Below are 16,756 nucleotides of genomic sequence, written 5' to 3'. Positions count from 1 at the left end.
TCTTTGGATTCTGGTCACTGTATCTCTTGCTGTGCAAAAGCTTTTTAGTTTAATGTAGTGTGACTTTAATTTTTGAAATTAGTATAATATTCCTGTTTGGAAATCTGTGTCATAGCCAATTGAGCCATAATGTCTTTTTTTAAAGCAGAGTCTCATCAATAAATGCATTTACTTATTCTTTAGTCTATATGAATTTAGGTCACCTGCTCAACTAATGTGAAATTATTTCATACATTCAGTCATTTTGCCTTATATTAATGGCTTTTTTAAAATTGAAAAAATAGGGGCTGGAGCGATAGCACAGCGGGTAGGGCTTTTGCCTTGCACGTGGCCGACCTGGGTTCGATTCCCAGCATCCCATATGGCCCCCCGAGCACTGCCAGAAGTAACCCCTGAGCATTGCCAGGTGTGACCCCAAAAGAAAAAAAATTGATAAAATAGAAATATGAATTAATGAAGATTTTCAATTTGAGTATAATAGGTTGAAAAGTAACCAAAGTGGGAGCAGAGAGATAGTATAGTGGATAAGTGGTTGCCTTGCACGTGGCTGACCTGGGTTCAATCCCCACATCTCATATGGTCCCCCAGTCACTGCCAGGAGTGATTCCTGAGTGCAGAGCCAGAAGTAACCCCTGAACATTGCTGGGTGTGCCTCCTCCCCTGCCAAATAAAAGTAACCAAAGTATATTCCAAATCAAAGTATATTCCAAGTCAAGAGTATTATAGAGTACTGTGTTACTTAAAGACTATTTTCAATTCTGTTATTTAAAAAAAGAAAAAAAATTATATATTTGAAATTGGGTTGGTCTTAAAATTGCATGGGCACTTAAATGATGTAATTCCCCCCATTCAAATTTACTAAACTTGTTGAGAAAAAATGCATTCATTCGTTGAAAAAAAATATTTCATCCACAGGTCTTTCATTCAAAGATAGTTCTTTTTAAAATTATAGGTATATTAAAAATAGAGTGAATTTGTCTAAATTTTAGGGTACAGTGTCTTTTTAAAAAAATTATTTATTTTTAATTAGTGAATCACCATGAGGGTACAGTTACAGATTTATACATTTTTGTGCTCATGTTTCCCTCATACAAAGTTCGAGAACCCATCCCTTCACCAGTGCCCATTCTCCACCACCAGTAAAGCCAGCATCCCTCCTACCCTCCCCAATCCCATCTCCCTCCACCCCACCCTGCCACTGTGGCAGGGTATTCCCTTTTGTTTTCTCTCTCTCTAATTAGGTGTTGTGGTTTGCAATAAAGGTGTTGAGTGGCCATTGTGTTCAGTCTCTAGTCTACATTCGGCACGCATCACCCTTTCCCCGAATGGCCTCCGACCACATTCTGGGCAACTCAGAGAAGGTGTTCCCTTCTCTGAGTTGCCCAGAATGTGAGGCCAGCTTCCAAGCCATGGAGTCAACCTCCTGGTACTTATTTCTACTATTCTTGGGTATTAGTCTCCTACTTGGTACAGTGCCTTTTGAAAAAGGCTTTTAGGCTCTTCTCCCCCGCCTTGAGCAGACCCCAAGCTGCCACCCATGAACAGTTTCTCTAGCTACTTATTGAGCTCCTTAATGGCCATGATCCCAGAGGCACACAAAGGAATCTCGGAACCCAGCGGCTTTTGGCAGAAATCCCTCCAGACCTAATTATTAAAATATCAGAATTCCAAAATTTCACCCTCGTCGGCAATAGAAAACAAATTATCTATTGATGCCTTTTTGGTAGGTCTGACTGTTGGGTGAAAGTTCCGAATAATAACGGTGGGTTTTTTGTCAAAATATGGAATGTAATCAAAGTAGAGAGAGGTTAAAGTGGAAATCATCTGTCACACAGGCAGGGGGAGGGGTGGGATGGGGTATGCTACGGTTCTTGGTGGTGAGAAGTGTGCACTGGTGAAGGGATAGGTATTTGATCATTGTATGACTGAGACTTAAACCTGAAAGCTTTGTAACTTCTCATGGTGATTCAATAAACTAAAATAAATAAATAAAAAGGTTTTTAGTCCAACAACTTAAATTTTTAAAAAATATTTGTAAGGAATTAATTTTTCTGTTGCGTATTTATGTGGAAGATGCTTACAGTTTTTTTCTTGTTTACTAGGCTGGTGCAGAAGTAAATGTACTAAATGACATGGGAGACACACCACTTCATCGTGCTGCTTTCACAGGGCGAAAGGTGAAAAGGGTTCTTGGTTCAGTACTTGCTAGTGACACATTTGTTTTGTTGTTTTAGCCCTACCCAGTGCTCAGGGGCCACGCCTGGCTCTGTGTTTGGGGTCTCTGTCCTGGCATTTCTAGGGTGTTTCCAGGCATTTTCAGCACAATGGAGGGGGTGAATCCAAAACTCTCTCTGGCCCCCCAAGTAAAATAATTAAAAGACTAGTTACAAATGGTTTCTCTTTTTTAACAATAGAAATAGCAACTGGAAAACTCTTAACAAAGTTACAAAAACCAAAGTTTAGAGCCAAAAGATCACAAGTTCTTAGGGCAGAACTGTGAGCTTAAAAGTACTAAGGAAAATCGTTGGACCTGAAATCCTGGCACCCCTGATAGGTGCTCATTCAGGCCCTGCTTCTGTGTCCCCGGGCTGGGCCAGCTCCGTCCTGCTGTCCTGGGAGGCTGGACAGGCCTTTGGCCAGAGGGTTGGACACTTGTGACATTCTTCCCTCAAGTTCTAGTTCCTCCTCTGAATGCCTCTCAATGTGTTGTTTGTTAGTGGGTATTCAGTACCATGATATGGTTAGTTTTAGTAATATTGTGACACCCACTTAGCACCATTGTTTTCCCCTCCAGAATTGTCAGTCTCTGATTATAAGTGCTTATCTCATTATTAGTACCAAAACCAAAAGTTGCCTCACCCCTATTTTTTCTTAATTTTTAAAAATTTGAGTGAATTGGTAAACTGTGACTTAAGGAGTAGGTCTTATTTCTTCTGATTATTGATCATGTCCACCAGGATTTCTAAAGGTTTTATTTATATTTATTTTTTATATAATTACCCAATCAGATGGGCTGGAGCGATAGCACAGAAGGTAGGGCATTTGCCTTGCATGCAGCTGACTCGGATTCGATTCCTCCTCCCCTCTCAGAGAGCCTGGCAAGCTACCGAGAGTATCTCACCTGCATAGCAGAGCCTGGCAAGCTACCAGGCGTATTTGATATGCCAAAAACAGTAACAACGAGTCTTATGATGGAGACGTTACTGGTGCCCACTAGAGCAAATCGATGAGCAATGAGATGACAGTGATAGTGACCCAATCAGATGGCTTATGTGACTGTATCATGAGTTGAAAAATGACTTTATGTGGTTTTACTCTTTTAATTAAAATTTTAGATATCACAAATTGGCCCGAGTGCTAATAGATGTTTGAATAGTACATTGTGTACTTCTTGGGACTATATGGTCGTATGTTGACTATTGTGAACCTGTCTTACTCAACTGAGGAACTGTGCCTTTTAGAGTGAAATAGTGAAACAGTAAAGGTAGGAGGTAAATTGTTATGTTTACACGTTCAGGGGTTCAAAACTGAGCTGCAAATAACTCATTTGCCTGACCCAGAGGTGCACTTGTTGTTCCCTGCGTCACCCACACTTCACAGTCTTTTCTACGTACCTAAGGAACTTCCTTGCCCTTGCTTCCACTTCTCTAAATTCCACAGTCTTGAAAGCGCAGTTCAGATGCAAATCTCCGTTCATTATTTCCTGACTTTTTGCAGCTGGATGGAAGCTTTGCTCTCTCAAATTTTCTGAGCACATGTGTTCATTTCCCATTGTATTATAGTTTTTTTTTCTATATATCCTAACAATGCTGTTAGCCTTATCTCCCTCTCAGGGAACTAGCACCTTTCATTTTTGTCTCTTCCACAAGCACAGGTCTGACTGTCCACCACCGTACTCCACCTAGAGCATATTAGTTCCTTTTTCTGTGCTCTGCTCATCAGTTATTTGACTGTTTCAATGCTATTTTCTTTGAATTTTGTGCATGCTAAATTGGGCTTAGTTTGATTTGGACATTAGCATATATATTATCTCTTGTACTAGAAAATAAAATTTAGCTGAAGCTAAGTGGTTGTGTCACATAGGAAACATTAAAAATTTATGTGCTCAATAACTAAGGGTGATTGAATTTTGTGAAAAGTTTAAATTTCTAATTGTACTCGTGAATGGAATCAAATTATCTTGTTCCAGTGTGAACTTTTACCATGAAGATAATTTAAAATATATTATGATGGTGATATTATAGACTTAATACATCAGATGATGAATTGATAAGGGATTTGATTTATCACAAAGTACTTTACGTTCTTGTCCTTTGGAATAAAATTGTTGCCAAAATTTCTGGGAAATTTAGGGACCTTTCTTGGCACATTAGCGACCCCTAGTGTTCATGTAGCTTTTGTTTTCATGTTTTAAATGCAATTAGAATTCTGAAGATTCTACATCTTTCAGAAATAGGGATGATTTCTTTCTTTTTTAAAATTCTTTTTATTTTTTATTATTTAAATTTATTTATTTTTTTAATTAGTGAGTCACAGTGAGGGTACAGTTACAGATTCACACATTTTCGTGCTTGTTTTTCCCTCATCCAAGGTTTGAGAGCCCATCCCTCCACCAGTGTCCATTCTCCACCACCAATGAACCCAGTATCCCTCCTAACCCCCCAATATTGTCCCCCCCACTCTACCCCACCTCTGTGGTGGGGCATTCCAATTTGATATCTCTTTCCTTTTGGGTGTTGTGGTTTGCAATAGGGGTATTGAGTGGCCATCATGTTCAGTCTCTAGTCTACTTTCAGCACGCAGGATGATTTCTTTCTTGACTTCCTTCCTGACCCACTCATTGTTCAACACTGAGTTGTTTCATTTCCAGGTGTTTGATTTAGTTCTCTGCGTCTATGTGTGATTAACTTCTATCTTCAGCGCATCGTGGTCTGAAAATATAATTGATACAATTTCTATTTTCTTGATTCTATTGAGTTATATTTTGTGAACCAGCATGTGGTCTATTTTGGAAAATGTTCCATGTGCACTGGAAAAGAATGTGTATTCTTTCTTTTTGGGGTGTAAAGCTCTGTATAGGTCTGTTAGCCCTCTCTCTTCCATTTCTTCCTTCAGAGCCAGTGTTTCCTTGCTGAGTTTTGTTCTTGTTGATCTATCCAGAGGTGTAAAGGTGGTGTTGAAGTCTCCAACTACTATTGTATTGCTAGCAATGTCCTCCTTAAAATCTGTTAGCAGTTGTTTTAAGTATTTAGCTGGTCCCTCATTAGGTGCGTATATGTTTAAGAGTGTGATTTCTTCCTGTTGTACATATCCCTTGATAATTAGAAAATGGCCTTCACCATCCCTTCTAATCTTTTTGAACCTGAAATCTATGTTGTCAGGCCAGCTTTTTTGAGGGAGTTGTTTGCTTGAGAGATTGTTTTCCATCCTTTAACTTTAAGTCTGTGTTTGCTCTGACTGTTCAGATGTGTTTCTTGTAGGTAGTAGAATGTTGGTTTCAGTTTCTGGATCCATTTTGCCACTCTGTGTCTCTTGATTGGTGCATTTAGACCATTAAGATTGAGATAGGGGGCCGGAGCGATAGCACAGCGGGTAGGGCGTTTGCCTTGCACGCGGCCGATCCGGGTTCGATCCTCGGCATCCCATATGGTCCCCCAAGCACCGCCAGGAGTAATTCCTGAGTGCAAAGCCAGGAGTAACCCCTGAGCATCGCTGGGTGTGACCCAAAAAGCAAAAAAAAAAAAAAAAAAAGATTGAGATAGATTGTTGTCATGAGGTTTTGTACCATCTTTCCATAAGGATTTGTTGTGCTTATGGGGAAGAAATACGAACGGCAAAATAGCACATGAAAATATGCTTTTCATTACTAATCATCAGAGAGATGCAGATCAAAACAACTATGAGATACCACCTCACATTACAGAGACTGGCACACATCCAAAAGAACAAAAGCAACCGCTATTGGTGTGGATGTGGGGAGAAAGGGGCCCTCCTACACTGCTGGTGGAAATGCCAACTGGTTCAGCCCTTTTGGAAAACAGTATGGACGCTTCTCAAAAAATTAGAAATTGAGCTCCCATTTGACCCAGCAATACCACTTCTGGGAATATATCCCGGAGAGGCAAAAAAGTACAGTCGAAATGACATCTGCACTCGAATGTTCATTGCAGCACTGTTTACAATAGCCAGAATCTGGAAAAAACCTGAGTGCCTGAGAACAGATGACTGGTTAAAGAAACTTTGGTACATTTACACAATGAAATACTATGCATCTGTTAGAAAAGATGAAGTTATGACTTTTGCATATAAGTGGATCAACATGGAAAGTATCATGCTAAGTGAAATGAGTCAAAAAGAGAGAGAGACATAGAAAGATTGCACTCATCTGTGGAATATAAAGTAACAGAATAGGAGACTAGTACCCAAGAATAGTAGAGGTAAGTACTAGGAGGTTGGCTCCATGGCTTGGAAGCTGGCCTCACATGCTGGAGGAAAAGGCAGCTCAGATAGAGAAGGGAACAACAGGTAAAGTGTGGTTCAAGGACCCACTGGGGTTGGGAGATGCACGGTGAAAGTAGACTATAGATCAAACACGATGGCCACTCAATACCTCTATTGCAAACCACAACACCCAAAAGGAGAAAGAGAACAAAAAGAATGCCCTGCCACAGAGGCGGGGTGGGGTGGGGGAGAGGGATACTGGGATCATTGGTGGTAGAGAATGGGCACTGGTGGAGGGATGGGTTGATCAATGTATGGGTTGAGCATTGTATGACTGAAAACAAGCATGAAAAGTTGTAAGTCTGTAACTGTACTTCACGGTATTCACTAATAAAAATGAAAAAAAATAAACTAAAATAGGGATGAGCCAGAGAGACAGCTCAACAGGCTGGAGTGCAGGCTTTGCATGCAGGAGGTCTGAAATCCGTCTCTGATACCACATGGTCCCTGAAACTCCTTTTGGAATGACCTGAGCACAGAGTGAGGAGTAGCCTCTGAGTGGTGCAGGGTGTGGTTCAAAAATGAAAACAAAAATATAGAGAAACAACCAAAACTTTTGCATTGTGGTACTTACCTTTGTTTTGATTTATGATTTTCTAGCAGAAAGGAGACTGCATCTAAAAAGAAAATGCTGCCTGTGGTCTGTAGTGGGCAGTATATCTTTTTCACCTAGCACAAGACATCTTGCAGTATCATATTTGACAGTAGGAATGAAACTATTGTCTTATATGTGCATGACACTAGCCCCTCCCCCATCCCATCCCCCCATTGTTTCCTGGTCCCTTTCTTCCTCTTCCTCCCGTCATGTCTCACCCCTTAGTCTCCTCACTTCCCTGTTCTACTGACCGTATCTTAGGGTTTTTCACACTGGAGGTTGTGTAATCCCTTGCTTTGTTTCTTTATACTCCACATATGAGTGAGATCTAGTATTTTGTCTTTTGCTTTTTAACTCCCTTCACTTAGCATGACACCTTGCAGCAGATGACAATATTTTGTCTTTATTCATGGCTGAATATTCCTCTGTGTGTGTGTGTGTGTGTGTGTGTGTATCACACAATTTTTTTCATCCAGTCACCTGTTGGACATTTGGGTTGTTTCCAGATCTTGGGCTACTGTAAAGACTCCTGTGTTGAACTTAAGTGTGCAGATGTCTTTTAGGACTAATGATTTTGTATTTTGGGGTACATGCACTCCTGGAAGTGGAATTTCTTGGTCATATGAAAGTTCTAATTGTATTTTCTTGCAGTTTTTAAACTTTTTCCAAGAGACAAGACCCGGCACTCATTGCCCCGAGCATGAATGAGGGTTTATTTTTCACACATCCCCCACCAACATGAATTGCTTCTGGACTTTTGGATATAGAATATTCTCACTGGTGGGAGGTGTTATTTTATTATCATTTTGATTTTCAGTTTCCTGATAATCAATGATAGTGAACACTTTTTTGTAAATTTATTGGCCATCTCTGTGTCTATTTGGATAAGTGTTTATCTCATTCCCTTTTTAAAAAATGGGATTTATTTTTGTACTTACATTGAAACTTTGAGAGTGCTTTCTATATCTTGAATGTGTGCCCCTTGTCTGATGCCTGATCTGCAAATATTTTATCCCTAGAAGTAGAGCTTTAGTTATTCTGTTCCTCATTTCTTTTGTACATGCTTTTTAGTTTGGTGTAGTCTTATGTGTTTATTTCTGCTTTTGTTCTCTTTGCCAATGGTGTCATTTCATCAAAGATGCCTGTATGGTCACCATCTTGGTGTACAATGTGAGGCAGGGGTTTGATTTTTTTTCCCTCCATGTGATTGTCTGGTTTTCTCCATGTGGTTGTCTATTTTTTGAAGAGTTTCTTGTTCCACTTTATGTCTTTTGAAGGGTGGGTCCAGGCCATTGAAATCACCAACCCATTGTGTAGATTTTGGTTGTGAAAAGAAGTGTAATCTTTGTGTGTCTTTGCCCTTTTATTTTGCTGTCTGTGGTGGTCCACTCAATGTATCTTGCAGCAGCAATTTCGTGACCGTGAACTTTTAGCTGCTACTTGCCAATGAAGTTTTGTGTTGCTCCACTGAACTTGAATAATAGTTGGATAAAGTATTCTTGTTTGGATGCTTATTTCTTTTAGTGTGGCTATTCTGTACCATTCCTTTGTAGCCATTAGGATTTCCCTTTGAGAAATCTGCTGTGAACTTAAGAAGGGTCTCTGTGGGGGTAGTATTTCACTCTGCTCTGGCTGCTCTCAGGATTTCTCCTGTGTCTTTGGCTCTTTCCTTCCTTTTTTTCCCCTTTTCCTTTTTTCCGCACATGTCTTGATGTTTCTCTGCTTGGCTTTATTCTGTTTGAAACCCTTTGGGCTTCCTGTTTGTGGGTATCTGAGTCAGTCCTCAGATTGTGCAAGTTCTTGGCTTTAATTTCTCCCATAAGGCTTCTTCCTTGCTTTCTCTTTCCTCTCCTTCTGGGAGCCTTGCCATTCAGATACTGTTTCCTTATGTCTGACCTTTAGATCTTTGGTGCCTTGTTCACTCTTTCATTCCCCTTTCCCTCATCACCTGCTCTTTCCGGATGAGAGTTCGCACCTCATTCTCAGGAACACTGATTCCGTCTGGCTCCCTCTTTGGCTCTCCCGAGTTCTGCAGTCTGCTGCCTTCTGATTGAGGTTTTCTTGTATTTTCATTGTTGAAGTTTGTGCCTATCGTCACTTTGAATTCCTTCACTGGGAGCTAGGGCCTTTCTCAGGCCTTTGCATCGTCTGTCAGTTCAAGCAAGCTGTTCTGTTCTTCATTGTGTCGATTGTGAATCATCAGGAATCCTCCTCCGGGTGACCGTGCCTACTGCTCTCCTCTGCTTTGTCCTGAGGCCTGCATGACCCCGTCATGTTGGGCTGCTGTGTGATGTCTGGTCTGGCAGGCTATGACAGGACTGGACCCTGTGTGGGACTGGACCCCGTGGCAGTGAGCAGGCTGCTCTCCTGTCTGGCTACCAGGTGTCCTCAGCTCTCACCCATTTTAGATTCTTCGTGTTCATCTGGATTTATTACCATGATGTCATTAATAAAATGAACCAGTGTGATATTTTATAGGATGCCCAAATTGTTCAGAAACAAAACAATATATGATAACTCTTTGGATTCCCTCTGCTACCTCAATAGAGATAGGAAAGAATATACTTGGTAGATCAGTTCCTGTATGCTGAGCACTGAAGTATGTATTTTTTTGTTCTAGCAAAAATGTTATATTTGGCACAATGATGGCTATAACCAGGGCTGTTATTTAGTTAACATTATGGAAGTCCATTGTCATTCTGCACAGTCCACTGGCTTTTGAAGAAGAAGCAGGCTGGTGAATTAAATAAGAAATAAGATAAGGAAGTGAGACAGGGCCTATCACTGTGACATTCTCAAATTTTTGAGGGTGATACAAATTATTTATTTTATTCCACAAACAATATTTGTTTTGCTTTATCTTGGCCAGAGGACAGGGAATGGCAATTTGAGAGCCTTGCATTTGCCAAAAATTAAGTTTGTCTATTCCAGTTACACATTTAGGGAGTAGGGAGATGGACCACTGAATGTGTTTGTGGGCTCCCATGTAAGCTGTAGGAGACAGACCTGGGCCAGTTACCATTTATTGTCTTTCCCCACACATTCCATTTTAAGAGAGGTGCTGATGACATTTCCGGTCTCTAGGTATCAGGATTAAGCCCACTTTATTATATTTAGCAGTCCATTAACATGTTTGGGGATTCCCTTTCCTCAGGGTATAGTTACTTAAGTAAATGACCATTGATACCTTTAGGAATAGTGTGAGAGATTCATGGCTATGTACGTACGTTTTGGTGTTGTAGAATTTTTTCCTTTTAGAATCTGGCTTCTTCAATACATTTTTTTTTTCTTTTTTGTGTCACACTCGGCATTGCACAGGGGTTACTCCTGGCTCTTGCACTCAGGAATTAAATCCTGGCGGTGCTCGGAGGACCATATGGGATTCTGGGAATGGAACCCCGGTCAGCCGTGCGCAAGGCAAACATTCTACCCGCTGTACTATTGCTCCAGCCCCTTGTCATGGATGATTTATTTGATGGTACAACTTACCTTCATGGACACCCATTAAAGAAATATCACTGTCAGGCTTCCCACTGCAGATAGTAGAAGATTTTAATGCATTGACACTGGTGCTGCAGTTTGAGCTAATTAAATTTTATTCAAGTGTGAGCCACTGGTGGTATGCACTGTCATCACTGTGTTACACAAGTAAGCAAGCTAGGCCACATATAATTATGTAAAATCATTCCAGATACTTTTGTGCCATAATAAGGCCTAGTGGATACATTCCAGATAATTTTAAGCAAACCTGTAAAATAACACAAAACAAACAACAACAACAACAACAGAAAACAACCAAAAAGAAAAAACTGGTGAAAGGTATCAGCATCACAGACTAACTTACAGTGATTGTTCTCTTAGGTCTAGGGCTGCCATTGGGACATGATGTTTCTGACCTGGTTCATTGCTAGCAGTGGGCTGTGGGGAATGGCCTTGGAGGGCACTGAAGGTGGCAGATCGGCAGAAGGCAAGTGATTGCTGTTACGGTACTGGTAGGGAGTTGAGCAGGGAAGCTGGTCGTGTCACAAGGAATTAGGAGAACCTGGCACACCTAAGGCAAATTATATGGCAAATAGTAGCAGACTGTAGCTTTCATCACCAGCTTTCCTTTTCTATCCTTTTCTGCTAGGTTGAGATGATACTGTCTCAATAAAAGTTTTTTTTTTCCAATTAACTTATTATACATTACCAGTGATGTCCTGAAGCCACTGTATGCTCAGATCCGTTTCTTTGCCCCTTCTTCATCTCATCTTTTTCTCCGTAAGTTAGTAGAAATTAGTCAAACACCATCTTCACGAGTTGACTGACTGTCCTTAACTCTGCTGTGAGGTTGACTGATGAGCCCATTGCCAGTGCTCTTTGTTTCATACTCTGATAGTCATTACTGACATTTCCCTTTGCTTGTTATCATTTCCATTTCTCAGCTGAAGTTCTCTGTTTAATCATACTTGTTTATTTTCCCACTAAATTTTTAAACATAAAGTCATACTTCTTTTAAATTATTTGGTCATTTCAACATCTTGGATGCCTCTGTTATTTTATTGATCATTTTGTCTCTTGACATTAACTATTTCTTGCCTTTTTTATGTGTCTGATAAATATTTTATAGAATGTTAAATTCTGTGTGTAAGAAGGAGGCAAGAAGTACTGTGGGCAGGTAATGAATATGCCTTTTAGTGAGGGAAACTGAATCAGTCTAGTTGGGAGCCGGGCCGAGCTTGCCATTTGTCGTTGCATTGGTTCCTCATAGTGTATCATTGCTTGAAAGAAATCCCTTCAGTTTTTAAGTTCATCTTGCCTATGCATGGGCTGTAGGAATATTTGCTGGAGTTTTTTTTCCTTTATGTTCCTGATTCACCCCTTTAGTCTTCCTTATGTGTCCTTTGCTTTTCTCAGCTCCTCCCTCCCTATCAAACAGCCTGCTGGGAGTAGTTTCTTTCATATTCAGACTGGTTGATTGCCCTATCCTTAATTTTTTTCTGATGGATTTAAGAAAGCATCACCATTTTTTAGATTATCTGTATTTCTTCCAACCCCCCTCCCCCCGCTTATTGGTAAAATGGGAAAGTGATGTTCTTTTTTCTCTTTTTTAAGAGTTCATATTTTATTTATCTATTTTTTTATTGAATCACCATGAAATTGAGCATTACAAAGCTGTTCATGTTTGGGTTTCAGTCACACAATGTTCCAACACCTGTCCTTCACCAGTGTAATTTCCCAGCACTAGTGTCCCCAGTTTCCCCCCACCCCTTTAAGCCACCCCCCAACCCAACATACATACACACACATCCCTGCCTGCCTCTATGGTAGGTACCTCTCTTCTCTCCCTTTCTCTTTCTCTCATTTTAGGCGTTATGTTTTGTGATACAGATGCTGAATGGTTAACTTGTATATTCCTTTACCTGCTTTCAACACTCAGGTTCTTGTCCAGAGTGATCATTTCCAACTAATGTTGTTATTAAGAAAATGGGCCAGGAAAACTGGTCAGTGGTTGGAAAATACCACAGAGATGTGGGAGTTGGAAGGTGGAGGATAGTCAAGAAGGAGGAAAGTGATGTTCTTTCTGAATTTTAAACCGTAGGTGGGATCTGAAAGCTTGAAATAAACCATTAGAGGCTGTTCTTGCCATGATATAAGAGTGTTTAAGTGTATCCTTTGGTTGATCATGTGTCTCTAGCTTACACATACTTAGCAACATGTTAGGAATCGTTAAAGCTTTTCTATGAGTTGTCTCTTTTTAAAAAATTCACACGCATGTGCCTGCTTGCATGTACTTAATTTTTGATGTAAAATGATTTTGACACTTACAATAAAAACTGATAACCTTTGCCCATGACTGCATAATCTGATTCATATTTACAAGAGTCAGAAGCTTTTAGTAGTCTCAGCTATTCTAGTAAGGAAGTTTTGCTGGCTATTTTTAAAGATTTCTAAATAACATACTTATCACACTAGTACTTGATTCTTTTTATAAATTTTATTTTGTATGGAATCACCATGTGATAGAGCACCATGAAATTACAAAATTTTTATGATTGAGCTTCAGTCATGCAATGTTCTAACACCCATCCTTCCACCATGTAATTTCCTAGCACCAGTGTCCCCAGTTTCCTTCCTACTTCTTCAAGCTACCCCCAACCCCACCTTACCTCTATGACAGTCACCTCTCTTCTCTCTCTGTTTCTCTTTTTCTCTCTCATTTTAAGAATTATGGCTTGCGATACAGATGCTGAAAGGTTATCATGTATATCCTTTTACCTGCTTTCAACACTCAGTCTTATCCAGAGTGATCATTCCCAATTAGTATTGCCATAAGAGTCCCCCTCCTCTATCTTAATTGCCCTCCACTTCCCACACGATTGACCAACTGTTGACCAGTCCTGCTGGTCTTGGATATTAGTTTCATACTGTTTTTTTAAAATCCCACAAATAAATACAGTTATTCCATGTCTGTCCCTCTTCTTCTAACTCATTTCACTCAGCATGATACTCTCCAAGTGTATCCATATATAGGTAAATTTCATGACTTCACTTTTCCTAACAGCTTTGTAGTATTCCACTGTGTAGATGTATGATAATTTCTTTAGCCATACATCTGTTCTCAAGTAGCCAGCTTGTTTCCAGATTCTGGCTATTGTGAATAGTGCTGCAGTGAATACAGAGGTGCAGATGGTGTTTCTGCTGTGCTTTTTGGACCCCCAGGGTATATAATCAGAAGTGGTATTGCTGGGTTGAATGGAAGCTCGATTTCTAGTTTTTTGAGGAATATCCATATTGTTTTCCAAAAAGGCCTGATCAGTCCGAATTTCCTACCAACAATGAATGAGGTTCCCTTTCTCCCTGCATCTGTGCCAGCACTGGTTGTTCTTGTTCATTTGGATCTATGCCAGTCTTTGTGGAGTGAGATGATATCTCATTGTTGTTTTGATTTGCATCTTCCTGATGATTAATGACGTAGAGCATTTTTTCATGTGCCTTTTGAACATTTGAATTTCTTCTTTGAGGAATTTTCTGTTCATTTCTTCTCCACATTTTTTGATGTTTTTTTTTTCTTGTAAAGTTCTACCAGTTCTTGTATATCTTGGACATTAACCCCTAATCAGATGGGTATTGGGTGACTAGTTTTTCTAATTTCATGGGCTGTCTTTGTAGCTTGGTCACCGTTTCTTTTGAGGTGCAGAAGCTTCTTAGTTTAATGTAGTCCTGTTCGTTAATGTTTGATTCCACTTGCTTGATCAGTGGTGTTTAATCTTTGAAGATACCTTGAGTTTCAGTGTCACAAAGGGTTTTGCCTATGCTATCTTGCATATACCTTATGGATTCAGGTCTGTTGTTGAGGTCTTTAGACTATTTTTATTTGACTTTTGTGCATGGCATTAGGTAGAGGTCAGAGTCACTTTTTTTTACATGTAGCTGTCCAGTTTTCCAAGCACCACTTGTTAAAGAGACTTCCCTTGCTCTGCTTTGTGTTTCTTGTTCCCTTATCAAAGGTTAGATGATTGTATATTTTAGGGTCTATGCCAGAATATTCAACTGTATTCCATAGGTCTGCAGGTCTGTTTTTAGTCCAATACCATGCTGTTTTAATTAATACTGCTTTGTAGTACAGTTTGAAGTTCTTTCCCTTTAGCTTTTCTAGTTTCTTACCTCTGGATTTCTGTTGTTTCTTCCTGCTTTAATTTCTGCTAGAACCACTTTCATTTCTCATATTTTTAACCATGGCTATATTTTGGCTCCGTAGGTATTGGGTTAATATTATACTGGCCTTTCTTGTACTGTCGTTTTCATGTGGTGTGTTGAGAGGGACCAAACTCAAGTCTCACACATGTTGAAGCTTGTATTCTGCTGCTGCCCTCTTGTGCTGTCTTCCCCAGCCTATGTGCATCACTGAATGATCCCTTTTGAGGAAGGCTCCCGATCCTACATCCCGACCCACTTGCTCTCTCGAACAGTGTTTCCCAGAGGGCCATACCATGCTGATTGGGATGCTGCGATGCTCTGAGGGGTGGAAGTAGCCTCAGGTGCCATTGCAGGCACATTCCATTTATTAAAAAAGGTAGATTTTTAGAGGGGGACTGAATAATTGCTTTCTGAAAAGGGTCAGAGGACCATTTGTGGTTAGGGAAGTCTGCTAGAGCTTCAGATGTTGTCCTTTGTTGGTAGCTTTGCTTCTCATTCACACTGTGAATTTCCCTTATTTTCTGTGGTTTTATGTAGGGGGTCCTCCTAAGTAGGACTTAGAAATTCCTACAGCCCCTCCCTGTGCTACTTAGCTAGAGGTTGGTGCTAGGGACCAAGGATGTGGTGACACTCAGGCCCTGATGAGTCAGGAATTTTCTGGATCATCCTGGGAGTGCATGGCATCTCTGGGGCTGCACCCACAATGCCTGGGAGGGCATTGTGTGATGGGATTGAACTCAGGTTTGCCTGGGCATGTGCCCTAATTGCTGTGTGTCTTTTACCATTTTCTTATTGGATTTTTCTTTGCTGGATTGCGTCTCTCTCTCGTTTTCTCTACCACTGTAGGCACAGCCTTTAGGAGGTTGTTTTGTTTATTGTCTTTTGAGAAAGTTTACATGGGAAGTCAAACATGAAAATTCTTACATCTGTCTGAAAATACTATTGTATTTAAGTTGCAGTTTACGTCACTGTTTGCCAGCTCTAGTGTTGAGAATCTGGGTCTGTTCTGATTGCTGACCCAGAATGCGAGACTGTAACCTAATTGTTATTCTCATTTATTTTTTAGTTAAGTAAACGAGGGCTATCCTCTCTAGTGCTCAGGTATTTGGAGGCTATCTGGGTTGGACAGTCAGTGCTGTGGCCTGGTACTATGATGTTTGGAAGCTGGTGGAACGGCCAGCAGGGCCTCCCACACGGATTTCTGGGGGTTTTCTTGACTCTTTTTTTTTTTCTTTTTTTTTTGGGTCACACCTGGCGATGCACAGGGGTTACTCCTGGCTCTGCACTCAGGAATTACCCCTGGCCGTGCTCAGGGGACCATATGGGATGCTGGGATTTGAACCCGGGTCGGCCGCGTGCAAGGCAAACGCCCTACCCGCTGTGCTATCTCTCCAGCCCCTTCTTGACTCTTATCTTTCCTGAATTATAGAGTTCTCCTTTCCTTATCCCCCACTTCATTTACCCCCATGGTTTACAAAGCTATTCATCATGATTTGCTACAGGCATTCAGTATTCCAATACCAATCTCTTTTCTCCATGATTGTCTTCATTTTTCTCAATGATCCCACAAACCTGCCCCCATAGCAAGCCCACAATAATCAATCATTATATTGCTTCTTAGCACTAAATGGGTAATGGCAAGATCAAAAGTACTCCAGTAAAAGAAATCACTGTATCACTGTCATCCCATTGTTCGTTGATTTACTGGAGTGGGCACCAGTAAAAGAAAATGCATGGAAATTGTTGTATCTCACCATGAGGACATTAAGTCCTTGTCTGAGGTTTTACTAGGCTGTAGTTGCTAGTTAATCTTTCTGTGTCATTGGTTTTGTTAGTCAAGCTTAGTTGGCTTCTCTGTTACATTCCCGTTCAGTCTTTGTGCACCAACCGAGATGTTAATATTATAGAATTTTGGAGATGTTTGCTGCCATGCGCTCCAGGGAACCGCGACTCGGCCTGCCTGTCTACTGAGGTTGCCCT

At 40.6% G+C, this 16,756-nt stretch overlaps 1 protein-coding gene across 1 annotated transcript in view; it reads left to right on the top strand.

Moving 5' to 3' along the window:
• The window catches only part of OSBPL1A (oxysterol binding protein like 1A), a 221,228-nt gene that overhangs the window by 29,656 nt on the left and 174,816 nt on the right, over positions 1-16,756 (top strand). Inside the window, exon 5 of the mRNA XM_055129610.1 lies at positions 2,103-2,177. Within this exon, the coding sequence (XP_054985585.1) occupies positions 2,103-2,177 (75 nt within the window). The remainder of the gene's footprint in view (positions 1-2,102; positions 2,178-16,756) is intronic.

The sequence above is a fragment of the Sorex araneus genome, chromosome 2 (genome assembly GCF_027595985.1).
Source record: "Sorex araneus isolate mSorAra2 chromosome 2, mSorAra2.pri, whole genome shotgun sequence".
NCBI classification, from domain to species: Eukaryota; Metazoa; Chordata; class Mammalia; order Eulipotyphla; family Soricidae; genus Sorex; species Sorex araneus.
The sequence above is the reverse complement of the archived record's forward strand: the minus strand, read 5'-3'. Positions and strand labels throughout refer to the sequence as shown.